Below are 12,825 nucleotides of genomic sequence, written 5' to 3'. Positions count from 1 at the left end.
GATACAGATGACAAAGTAAATCTGTTTATATGTTTCTCTCTATACTCTGTACAAGTTAGGTTCTATGAATTTTAATACTGCAACATACATTATAATATTCGTGTACCTTTCTAATTGTATAATAAAGGTAAAAAAAAAAATATTTATTCTACTAAACACCAGTCCCTTCTCTTCTCACAATCTCTTAACCTGTAACATTGTATTTAGATTGTTAGTTTGTTATCATTTAAATTGGTTCTTTGATACAAAACAGTTTGGTAAAACTATCGTTCTCTGTATTCCTTTTGCCTCTCATTGTATATTTTTATTTCATAGTGCACAGTTTTGCCTAAGGGAGGCCTGTGGAAATTTGCATTTGGAATAATTGCTAACAAGCTCAAAAGAAAACCTTTGCCAGTATCTCTTAACCTTAATCTATAAACTCAGATGATCCTATTGTAGCAGTATAAAGCTTTTGGCAGTAATCACCATTTTTTTCCTATAAAGTTATGACTTATCCGCGTAACTGACGAGAACACTTAACATATAAGCATGGCATGGTTTTGTCTGTCTAGTCAAGACTGTGCTTAAGGTACTGTCAGTATGTGTTGTTGCGTTTGAGTTTTCTCTGCTCTGTGCGGATCATTCCATTTTCACCGTGCTGCTAAATCAGTGCATCATACAGAAATCAGTAGTGCACTGCAAATTGTCAAGTCTTAATTTTTTCTGTAGACATAAAATTTAAAATGTTTGCTCTCAGCATTCTTTGAGCAAATATACTCAGTATTTTATTTCACCAAAGGGTGTGGACGTATTACAGTATGTCACAAACGGTCTTGGTGTATTAATGGAATCTTCTTGCTGATGAATCATTGTATAATTTTCACTCATAATCCTTCTGAGCACAGAATGTCTGTTCTATTTTAATAGCTTTGCAAAAATTAACTTTGGTTGAAGGTAATCACAAATTGTTTTTATTTCCCTTTAAACAAAATTTGTCCAGTGGTAGAAAATCCTGAAAAGTGCACCATATCTCTTAATAGAAGTTCAGAGAGTCACTGAAAGGTTATCAATTGTTGGCTTTAGAATTATTTTTTCCTAGACAGGGTCTGTTTAAAAAATGTCAGAGGCATTGAGCCTTTGCTAATCAACTGAAACTGTCTAACTCACTAGGCCTAATTACTGTATGTTTTCTTTTCTTTTCAGGATACAAAAATTTCATTTAATGTTTTCTTTAATCAAAGTTAGATATCTAGATTGCTATTAAATGTTTCCTGAAATATTTATTTAGAGAATGCCTAAATTATTTATAAACACCACATGGAAAAACATCATATCTCAAATATTTAGATAGGAATATTAGATTAGGGATATAGAGTGCATACACTGCATATTTAAATCTTGATGTGTCATTAAATACCCTTCGGATCGGTTCTGCTGTGAGATGGTACTGCATTCAAGAGCCCTAACCCTTACCATTCTGTCAGAGGTGTCTCGTGGACTAAATTGCAGTATGAAGTGGATGGATCACACAGTGATAGTGATTGTGTATCTCAATTTTATATTCCTTTAGAGAAAATACATTATTAAATATTCCTCATAATTAAAAAGAATTGTATATGTGCTTTTGAAGGCCTTTATATAATAATATATAATATAAACATTGTCCAGTGGAAGATCTGAAGTGTTGGTTGTGTTGGACAGGGCATGCATGCCATTCCAGTTGTTTTTGACATCCTGATACCTTAACGTCCTGCATCGTAGGAAGAAAAAAATGCTTTAAAAACAGTACTACTGATTCCTCCCCCTGTCCTTTTTCATATGAGGATCCACCAGCTAAGAATAACTTATATCAGATTGAAGCAGATTCAGTACATCCTTCAGCCTCAAGCGTTTGCTAGACTATCAGACTCAGTCTAATGACGTCTGATTAAGAAACTCCTGTATGGGTAAACACTGCCAGTTTTTACCGTTGTGGAATTTTAAATGTTGATCATTGAGTATGTGGCATCAGTATATGAGACATGCCATACCATACAGTACATAGTGTGATCAGACTGTGCTTTCTAAATAAGTGAAATCGACAGCTTTCTTTTTTTTTTTAGTTGGTCTCATGGATTTCTACAGAGCCACATCAAATTACCAGAGGGATCCCAAACTCAAGAGTTGCTTTCCTGGCCAGAATTTGTTGTTATTGTTGTTTACGGCGGCGGAGTTGGGGATTCAGACGGGCAGGTTGTCCGCAGCCCTGTGTGCCTGATTTTGCATATTGGCTGAGAGCACTGCCGTATTCCAGAGTGACCAGCTGGCAGCTCTGCCATGGTGGGATGTAGAGAAAGTGGGAATTTGGCCACCTGCTGTCGAGTTTAGCCTGTGTCCCTACGCGGATGGCACAGAGAGTGAATCCAAGCTGGCTGATTATTAAACTTCTGCTTTTTGCAGTCTTAAAATCATCTCGAGTATCAAATGATATGTATGATTTTTCACTGCAACAAATTCACAAAGCTTTTATCAGTTATAGCGTGTTCTTTTTTTGTAGAAGGTGCACTGACATTTAATTGGACTAACATGACATACAGTAAATAAATTAATTATGCTGATTACCATTTGGCATCAACGGTGGGGCTGCTATGAATGTCACAGGTTTGTCACGTGTCCTCCACTACTGGAAGCAGTGCGAGTTGCATATCTGTGATGAATGCTTTGCATTAGGTTACTCATAGTGTCCCTTTCTTCTCATAGAGCCTAGAAGGAAATGTACCTGTTTCCTGGTCTTTCAGCCCTACTGTAGATACCATATGTCATCCCAGCTTTTCCCAGCAATCTTCAGTGGAACTGGAGCCTGACAAGTAGAGTGCTCACACAACAACGGCCACATTCATACTCACAGGAAAGCCATTGCTCCACAAACAACGTGAGGACACGCGCTGTCCTGCTGGAATGTTGTCACGTCAGGTTGAGCCTGCAGGAGATGCAATGAGTGAGGTCTCAGGACAAGATCAATGCATCACTGTGCAGTCAGTCAGGTTGCTGTCAGTCATTACAAGTGGAGATCTGTAGAGACAGAGACAGTCCTGCCCAGACTGTCACACTTGAATGATGGTGCTACTGTGAGATGTAGTGACTTGTGGTCTTTCAGATCATGGCATACTGGACTGCATTTGACTGTAACATATTGCCAAGTTAGATATTGCTGGCTGTAAACACTTTAGATGTCTAGCGGCAGTGTGCTTAGCTTCTAATATGCTGATGGCAATATTCTCTTGATAAGAGGGGTATATTGGATCCTCTATGAGTTCTCATTTCTTGTTAGATGATTGTTAGATTTGTAGACACATAAATCATGTTAAATCACTTCATCACCTGTGCCCAATCAGCTGTCTCAGTAATGAAGTACCTTAGTTTTTTAGAAACAGTCAGAGAGCTTGAGTGTATCAGGATCTGTCATGACTAATCAGTTGTTCCAAACGACGCTATAAACATTTAATCAAAATCCAAAATCCATATACTTAATTTCCCTAAAGTAGTACATATTGATATTGTTTATTTGTTGCTAAATTTACCAATGAGATAATTAAAATACTGTATATAAATGCATTCTTCATTTAATATGCAAATATATATAAAGTGGTAAATGAAGGAAAATAAAATGTTCTTTACTTTACAGGTGATACCTGATTTACAGCAACAGAGTTCATAATATTCATGTATGATTTGATTATATGTGGGTGTGTATGCTATAAAACTTGCACTCGAATCCAGGTATGGCACAGAGAAGAAGGGATCTTCTCAATGTTGTATTGTCCTGATTTTCTGATGGGACAAAGAATTGAGATGGGGAAAACCACAGGAAAGCAATCAAACCCTGGAGAGGGATGATTCAAAGTAATAAACCTTACACTTATATACAATAGCACTACTAATTTAACTTAACCTGCATGTCAGATAGACCACAGAATATTCACACAGACAGGCAGCCAAACCAGAACTGAACCCATGGCCCTAAAGCACTGAGGCAGCAGTGATAACGGCCACGGACAACATTAGCACTGTGAAAGAAAACACAGCCCAAAATTTCAGTAAAGTTCTTCACTAGTCCCCATTTTGAATAATCAGCTAAAATATGGTAACCAGGGAGTTTGTCAGACTGCTACAAAATCATTTTATCAATAGGAGGGATAGAATTGTAGTGGCTGTTTATGCAAATTAGATCTTTGAAAGTTCAAGCTTCATTTGCCTTGATAAAATAACTGAGGTAACTGTTTTTTCCTTCTCATTTATCCAACGTTTTGAAGATTTTTAAGTTTATAATTAAGAGGATTTTAGAATATACAGTACATATGACTACAGCATGAAATAAATCAGTACATATGACTACAGCATGAAGAAAACTTTAGACCAATTCATTCATGGCAATTTAAGAGATTATACAGACCATTTTTGGTATGACTATGAGACCATAGCCATGTGCAGATTAATTTGAGCATTATTGAGACTTCAAGACTTCTTAAGTGTCATTTCAATTTAGAGAAGAAATAAGATATCAAAATTCCTACCCTGAAGACAAAATTAACATTGTGACATACAGTTTGCTTTATTGTGTACTGTATGTACTGTATTAATTGTTTAAAATAATAAAATCTACAAAATATAATTGAAAATATTTTTGCCAAAGCTGTAGACCTTGATTTCCGCTTGGTGTGACCAGTGACAAGTGACTTCTCATTTGGGTGTGCAACACCAGTTGAAGACAGGTGCTAATTGAAACAATTGAAACCTAAGAGAAAAAAAAGTTGACCTTACTGGAATAAAAAAGACAGGCTGCTAGAGTCTAGTAGAAAAAGGAATCTGTTTTTTTTCCATGTTAGAGCTTGATCGCAAATGGCTAGGTATTGCAGACATACTGTAACAGCTGTTGAAATGCCAGATGATGTATTTGGTTGTCGTCCAGAATTTGCTATTATAATCTCGAAAGAGGGTTCTCTTTCTCTCTTGATCGCTGATCTTGATCAAGCGTTTCCTAGTGATGCAGTATGCTTTCACAACATAATCTTGATAGTTAGTGTGGTGTGTCAGCTTTTAATGAGGAGAAATAGATTGCTTTTTTCACCACGTAGGAAACTTGGCAAAATTTAACCCCATTGTATCCACAAGTCGAACTTGTTTTTCCCAGGTGTCGTTTCTGTATTGTGAAAACTTAGGCATAGACAGCTTTAGAGGGTCCCTCATCCTTACAAAAATAGAAATAAAAGGTAATATAATTTAATTCATGTTTAAGAAATTGACAAAATCATTTTAACCATACTGTTATCACGCTTGGTAGTAATGGGGGAAGGGCTACAGGCACTTACTGTACATGTCAAAAATACATATTAAATAATAATAGTATGAATTGCAGTGCAACACTGAGTTTTTAATTCATACAAAAGTTAACTCTATAGAAAAAATTAAATAACTCTTTGGAAACTGATGTATTTTACGGTATATTGTTATCGGTATCGGTTATACCCATCACAGTACTTTAGCTTTGTTTTGGGCATTTTCAGTTTTGCTAATTATGAAACAACTGTAAGTATTGTATTGCTAAAGGGGTAGGTGATAACACAGGACCTCTTTGCTGAGTGTTTTACATAAAGTTTTAGCTTTGCATAGAAGAACAATTTGAATGCTCCTGTCCTGAGGCTGATAAATGTTAATGTGCTAAGTAGAGCACACCTGCACGATATACTGGGATTATCTGCCGCTCTTCATTAACATAAAAAAAAATACAAATCTGTCGTGCACATTTTTATCTTTTAACAGCTTTGAATAAATTAATTTAGGTTACATAAAAGTTCTGTTAATGTTAACCTATCTCCCGAGGAGCCTGTCTGCTTGTCAAGGGCATTCAGGGGTCAAATCTGTTCTTGTGACGTGTCTGTTACAAGGGTAGGACAAGCAGTGATAACCCAGGCATGATATTTCTTGATGCCCTTTAATGTTCATAATCCAGGGCAAGCAAATTTCTGAATTTTAACTATACGGTACATAGCCTGGTTACATGCATTTTGAATAATAGTGCAAAGCCCCTGCTTCTTATTAATTAAAGATCAGAATGATTACATCATGTTTCATTTCACAGTTAAGTAGATTGTGTTTGACTACCTGTGTACTTTAACATTTTAAACTGGAATATCCTAAATGATTTCCAGTTTTTAAGGTGCTCTTCTTTTCCTTATAAGTTTCTCTTTTGTAATTATTGTTTGATATACTGTAAAGGTACAGTAATACACCATTTTTAACGTGATAATAGATCTGATTTCAGTGCTATGGGACATATTTATAGTACATTATATTTATATATAATATACGTAGATGTATAATAAAGATGTAGTAGTTCCGGTGGGTAGCTGCGTCAGCATGCGTAGGCAGCAAAGGAACAAGTAATAGGTTTATTCCATGCTGAAAAGAGAAGAAAGAAAAAACAACGTTTCAGCATGGAATAAACCTATTACTTGTTCCTTTGCTGCCTACGCATGCTGACGCAGCTACCCACCGGAACTACTACAGCCTACACCTGCTGCGACCACCATCCCTTCCTCCAAATCTTTTTCTAGATCTCTTCGTCATTCCCTCTCTTCCTCCCTGAGCCACTTGCCCCCGTCTCTCACTAAACCAGCATTCTGTCTCTTCACAGCTGTCTGTTCCAGGACCAGGCTTTCTATCTCCCTTCTATTCCTTTACAGATGTCGCCCAGTCTCACACCTGAAGAAGGCTTCACGGCCGAAACGTTGTTTCCTTTTCCTCTTTTCAGCATGGAATAAACCTATTACTTGTTCCTGTATAATAAGGATGCTAACTGACATTTTTTTTTTCATTTAAATAGTCAGTCGTTTATAAATTGGTTTGTAGTCCACCTTGAGTCTGAAAGCTATGGGTGCTGCCCACATTTTTAAATGGTGGTGGAATTTTCAAGTTTGAATTTTTACTGTGTGCTACCCTGTGACCAAGGTTCATTTTCCTTTTTAAAAATAATTTTTAATTACTTTACCTGCATTAGTATAAATTATGAGAATTAAATAAGAGAAGTGCAACTGAAAAGTACTGAAAAGCGAGTACTGTCAGAAATAAAGGAGCATTGTTGAAATCAATGGCCTTCTTCTAGTTTGGCGGTTCAAAGCCCTGGTCCGGGAGGGCCGTAGTGTCTGATTTTCATTCCTGCTGGTTTCTAAATCCCCAGTGCTAATTGACGACTTTAATTGATCTGCTTGGTAGTTTAAACTTTCAGTTAACATGTTTCCCTCAGTCCTAACTTTCAAAAATGCAATGGTACTGGTTCCAGCCACTTCAGTATCTGGGCTGATTACAGATAATGTACCATCCAACCTTTTTCAAGCAAATGCAAATTTAAAAACGTGTCCAGGAGAAAACTGAGATGCATTAACGTGTGCTCCAGACCTCGACTGAAGCTAAAAACAGAAGACAGAGTGGACCTCCATTACCAGAGCTGGAAACCACTCTTCTAGATGAATATAATATAGATGGGTTTTCAGAAGATGCAAAAGAGGGAAAGAAAAAAAATATAGCTGGCCTTTACCTTTGCCTGAAACATTCAGTTTAGTGTTTGTTCAGGACTTTCTCAGACCTGGGTACAACAACAAGACAAATTTGAGTAAAGATGAGCAGAAACTTTACTTTTGTTAACTTGTCTGTGTATTTTAATACTCAATTCAGCTTCATGTCAGAATTAAGAAGTGTAGTGTATGTTTTGCTGAGATGTGGATTGGTTAACTCTTAAATTTTATATATTAAAATACATTAATTTTAAGTAAAAATACGTATTCTACACACATAACATGGAAAGCACTGAATTGGCAAACCTTTTTGGGGCAGCTGTCAAAAGAACAAAAGATAGTTGTTAATAGTATATTGACTAGGGCTCATGCCTGACCTTGACCTTAAAGGTTTACACAGTAGGAAGTAACAGAATACTCTCTGTCACAGAATCTCTGTCTGTCATTTTATAGGCCTCGAGACAATACTGTGTCACTTTTCCAGTGTTGCAATTCCTTGTGCAGTAAACTTAGTCTCTGGGATCTTGTCATATCCCACCATTTCAGTTGCACCCAGAGGTGTCAAGTGGGGATTAAATTCAAGACTGACCAGGCTGTGAAATGTTCTCTCTGTTATACCTCTTAAAACCACACCCTCCAAAATGATGGATGGCCATACATATGATGTGGCAAATAATAACTGTTCTGTGACTGAGTAGTGTTGGAGTCTGGCAAGAAACCTCTGTGTTCCACTTGTACTACATACAAGAAAGAAAAAGGCTTTTAAGTTGGTTAGGCATAATGCAAGATATTGTTATTTTTAAAGTTAAGAGCATGAATGTATTACTGCTGCAAAAAAGTCTAAATTGCATTTAAAATAATTGTTTTTATTTAAATAAAACAGTAATGCACCCCAGATTCAGATACTTTTATGGATTCATTGCATTCCATTTGCTCCAGTGCCCTTCAGTCTTTAAGTAAACCACATGTTTTGTCTGCTGCATCTTAACAATAGCCTGTTGTTTCAAGAAAGTTAGCATATGATTTTATAAATGTTCGGTATACTGTGGCAAATTAGGATATATTCTCAGCATATTTACTTTATGCCTCTCTAGAAATGGATTGTATTTCCTGCAACTGCTTAGATATTTTATTTTAGGGTTACCAGAATACTCATTGTAAAATATTCAGATACTCATTGTGTCTAATTTTTCTAGAAAAGAATGTTACCTAGTTTGTTTAACAACTGTTATCTGAGTGTACTAAATACAAATGTCTGTGTTGTTTTGTAGGTCATTTGTGATTTTTTTAGCTATTGAAAGGAGAAGTTATATTGTAGTATTACTGAAAGAGATAAACAAACATAATTAATTTATAACTTACAGTAGGTTAGTTATGAGAGTGTGGAGCTGTGTAAAATCTTGCAGTTCTGCGAACTCTAATTTAAATCTGTTTTTTATAAAGTTATTTAAGCTACAGTAATTGATTGAAACTGCACCTAAGCCTTTAAATACATTGAATTGTCTAATAATACACTAAGCTTATTAAAACAATTCACATACTGTACAATGTAATGCACTATATTTACCAGCTTTACTGCCAATAAAATTGATACTGTATCTAAGAATACAGTACTGTGTGTGTTGAGGTTGTGGGTGGTGAAACAATCATGACTGTGTGCACGGCTCGTCTGTTTGCAAGAGTCCTCACAGGATTTGCGGTTCACAGCTTTCCCAGTTTCTAAATGTAAGGCTGTAGTGTTGCAGCCATGAAGAAGGGGCTGGACGTGGCACTCACAGAAAGAGAACACATGGACTGCTGGATGGCTCTGTCCTGCCTGCTGTGCCAAGGAGAGTCGGCGCAGCATTAGTCTTTGCTGTCCATTCTCCTCAGCAGATGGATCCTACAGTTGTGTGCAACTTGCTTATTGCATCCTGTTAAGATTAGTAGCCGCACAGCCAGATGGGCCTTTGAGCACAGCTGTGGATAGAGAAAAATAAATAGAACCTTTTTCTTGCTGCTGTCTGCTCTTAAGATGCTGAAGTGTTATACTCATGACAAGAAATACTGCTGATCTAAAGTCACAGAACCTCTTAATCACAGGTATTTTAAGCAAATGTCCAGCTGCTCCAAGCTGTGGCTCTGGATGGATAAGTTATGGTTAAAAATGCAAATGTGTTACTGCAGTGTATTACTGTTTCTGCTCACTCCTCACCTTTGCTCTGTAAACAGGGGAGCAAATCATCGTTAGTCTCAATTAATACACAAAACTGTAGTGCATGAAATGTGAAGATTTTCCAATTAATGAGGACTTAAGCTGTTTGCAGCCTGCTCTGAATGAGATAAATTAAACGGACAGAATTTGTTAAGAACGAGGTACAACATAATGGCTGCTGTTACAGCATGTAGACAGATAGTGATGGCCACTCTGTTGGGTTTTAATAGTCCTTTTCAATTTATCTGTGATTCTATTAGCTCATGATTGTTGTAAATCTCATCTTAATGTATCACTGCACAGGCCTGTATAAGGAGGCACTATATTATGAATGAATGCCTTGATTACAATACCAGGCTGTTTTCTTCACAATCGCTTCCTTGACTGGTGTTGCGTCCTTTTACTGCTAAACATCACGTTAATCTGTCATTTAAATTTCTGGAACAATGTGATATATAAACATGGTAAACATGTTATCAAGTGGAAAACATGGAAGCCGGTGTAGTTTCAGATTTTAAGTTTAGCAAAAACATATTTCAGATATTCATGAGGTGTTAGAAGGAGATCCTTCTATCCAGTCAGACTTTGAGATGATGTGTCTGAAATAAAACATTCAGTTTATGGTAAAGCATGCACCAAAGTTGTTTTTTTTAATATGGTAAATGATTTTTTAAGTAGGGATGCTGTGTCAGCATGTGTAGGCTGCAAAGGAACAGGTAAAGGTTTATTCCATGCTGAAAAGAGAAGAGACACAATGTTTCAGCTGTGGAGCCTCCAGGTGTCGACATGATTTTTTTATATGAGATGTGTGAAGGTTTGGTCCAATCTGAAGAAGATCACATGCTGATGCAGATCGTAGTTGTATGCAGACATTGCCAGCAAAGGAATATACAGTAAAACAAAAGGTGTAAAATGCAGGAAGACAAAACAAAATGGGTCAGCGATTTCTTTAATCTCTAATTGATGCGGTACATTATGGGGAATATGAGACTGTCAAAGTTATCTTATGGCCAAGTATTGATACCTAAAATGACACATGGTTGTGAATTCGGCTGATTGAGGAGCATTTACAGCTGCTGTACTTCTTGAATATTTTGAGCTTTCCCTGGGAATATCATATCCAAAGACGATCCGTTTCTCTTCAGTTAGAAGTCCTTGACAACAGCTCCTTTAGCGTAAAATGTTACCACAATGCTACATTTCGATGCACTCACTACCTATAACTTAGAGGTCCCCTCGGGGCTTCCGTTTTGCTGTTTTTGTTGAATTATACCGCTAAAATGAGCAGTCGACATGGATAGCAATCAAATCAATTAAATATCAGGTTCCCAATATATTTTAATGTTTCTTGTCACTTTGCAATACTTTAGATTCTAAAACTTAATTTTTAATGATTTATCTGTTTGAAAAGTTGTGTGCTGCATTGCACTCATGTGCTGTCATCAGCAACTTTGATTTCCAGCACTGATTCACAAGTGATTTTATATGTGGCTTGTAAATTGTTCAAGTCCGTGCCCTTTTTAGCTTGTTAAGGGATAGAAAGATAAGGCTGAGTCTGACAGGAAGTATACATACTGTAATTATAGATATACAGTACAGTGTTTCATAATTTGCTTTTAGGTAAATTCAAGTACTGTGCACATATTTTGTTTTAAAAATAATGCATATGTTAGCAACTAAATCCTTTTTTTTTTATTTCAGGAAATCATTCTTATCCTTGTGGCGGTGCTGATATTTATGTTTTGTGTATATTGCTTTTTCTACCTGAATTTGACCACGGAAATTGACTTGGACTTAGATGTGGACTAGAAGGCAGCTCCACGTCTTCTCTGTTTCCTGGCCTTGTGAAGATATCATGTGCAGCACGTCGAGACCCACCGAGGAGAGCACACAAACAGAGGCAGAGGGGATTAGAGGTATCTTCCTCCTCTCTGGCTTCAATCCCATCTTGCTTCACTCTCCACTGCCTGTGCACCCTGCCCCCTAGGGTGTGGCCTATCAGACTTCCACTACATAAGGAGAATCTGTTGTACTGCAGGGCTAAACAAAACCTTCGAAGGAAACAAAGAGGAAAGGAAGCACTGCTAGGTTTCTTAAACCTTTGCTCCTGTGAATGGAATACCACTGCATTTTAGAAAAATTAATTATTAAGGGACGGAAGAAATACATTTTTTTGCTGAAGTCTGAATGAAGTCTTCCTTATGGCTACAATTCCTCTAAGGTCATATTTAGTCGGTTGTGTTTAGAACTTAATTGGTTGACCATTTCATCTTGGGGGCTCACCGTAGGCTTTGGAATTGTTCAGCGTTTGTGTCTGCTGGGTTCAGGAACAGTTGGAACAAGCGTGAGTCGGGGTCGTTTTGTGACAAAATAAGATCAGTCAATCAGTAGAAACAGCAGTAGAATATTACAGTAGAATTAAAAACTTTTCTACATGTAGAAAAATATGCAAATCTGTTACAGCAATGCAATATCTCTTTCATGCATTCCAGTGCACAAGCCTCTGCTTACAGTTTCAGGGATCATAATGGCAAAGATTAAACATCTAATCCTGGGCTGATTAAGAATGTGCCCAGAATACCAAACAAGAATTTTAATCCATTTGGGGGATGATCTGCAGATGATGCTATAAACAACATGCGTTATTGCAAAGGGGAAACAGTGCTTTTATGAAAATAAATAAATGCATTGCACAGATTTTTTTGCACAATGTAATCCAACCATGAAGGGTTTTCTTTGCCTTTAATATAGAATTTGATTCCTATTTCTTTCAGGTTTGTCATATTTATTGTTGCATAATGAAGTTGATTCATTTCTGTATTAATTTTGCACCATTGTCCTATACATCCTGTATTCATAACAATAAAATATGTTTGGAAAAACAGTATTTAAGTCCTTGTGAAAAAGCTTAATACGATTTTTCTGCTCTAGTATAAACAGTAACATTTACTGTCTCCTGTGTATAGTCCTTTCTTAACCATATGCAAACATAATTGCTTATCCCTTGGAATTCTGCATGGTGTGTACAAATTCTGTCTACACATGCAAGGTGTGTGTGGCCCTGTATGCATATGATTACACAGCAGTGCTTTGAATTTG

At 36.8% G+C, this 12,825-nt stretch overlaps 1 protein-coding gene across 1 annotated transcript in view; it reads left to right on the top strand.

The window, feature by feature from the left end:
• triqk (triple QxxK/R motif containing) overlaps positions 1 to 12,613 on the top strand; it is a 32,793-nt gene extending 20,180 nt beyond the window's left edge. Inside the window, exon 4 of the mRNA XM_006635995.3 lies at positions 11,428 to 12,613. Coding sequence (XP_006636058.1) covers positions 11,428 to 11,535 — 108 coding nt within the window. The 3' untranslated portion in view covers positions 11,536 to 12,613. The remainder of the gene's footprint in view (positions 1 to 11,427) is intronic.
• The last annotated feature ends 212 nt before the right edge of the window (positions 12,614 to 12,825 follow it).

The sequence above is a fragment of the Lepisosteus oculatus genome, chromosome 10 (assembly GCF_040954835.1).
Source record: "Lepisosteus oculatus isolate fLepOcu1 chromosome 10, fLepOcu1.hap2, whole genome shotgun sequence".
Taxonomy (NCBI): Eukaryota; Metazoa; Chordata; class Actinopteri; order Semionotiformes; family Lepisosteidae; genus Lepisosteus; species Lepisosteus oculatus.
The sequence above is the reverse complement of the archived record's forward strand: the minus strand, read 5'-3'. Positions and strand labels throughout refer to the sequence as shown.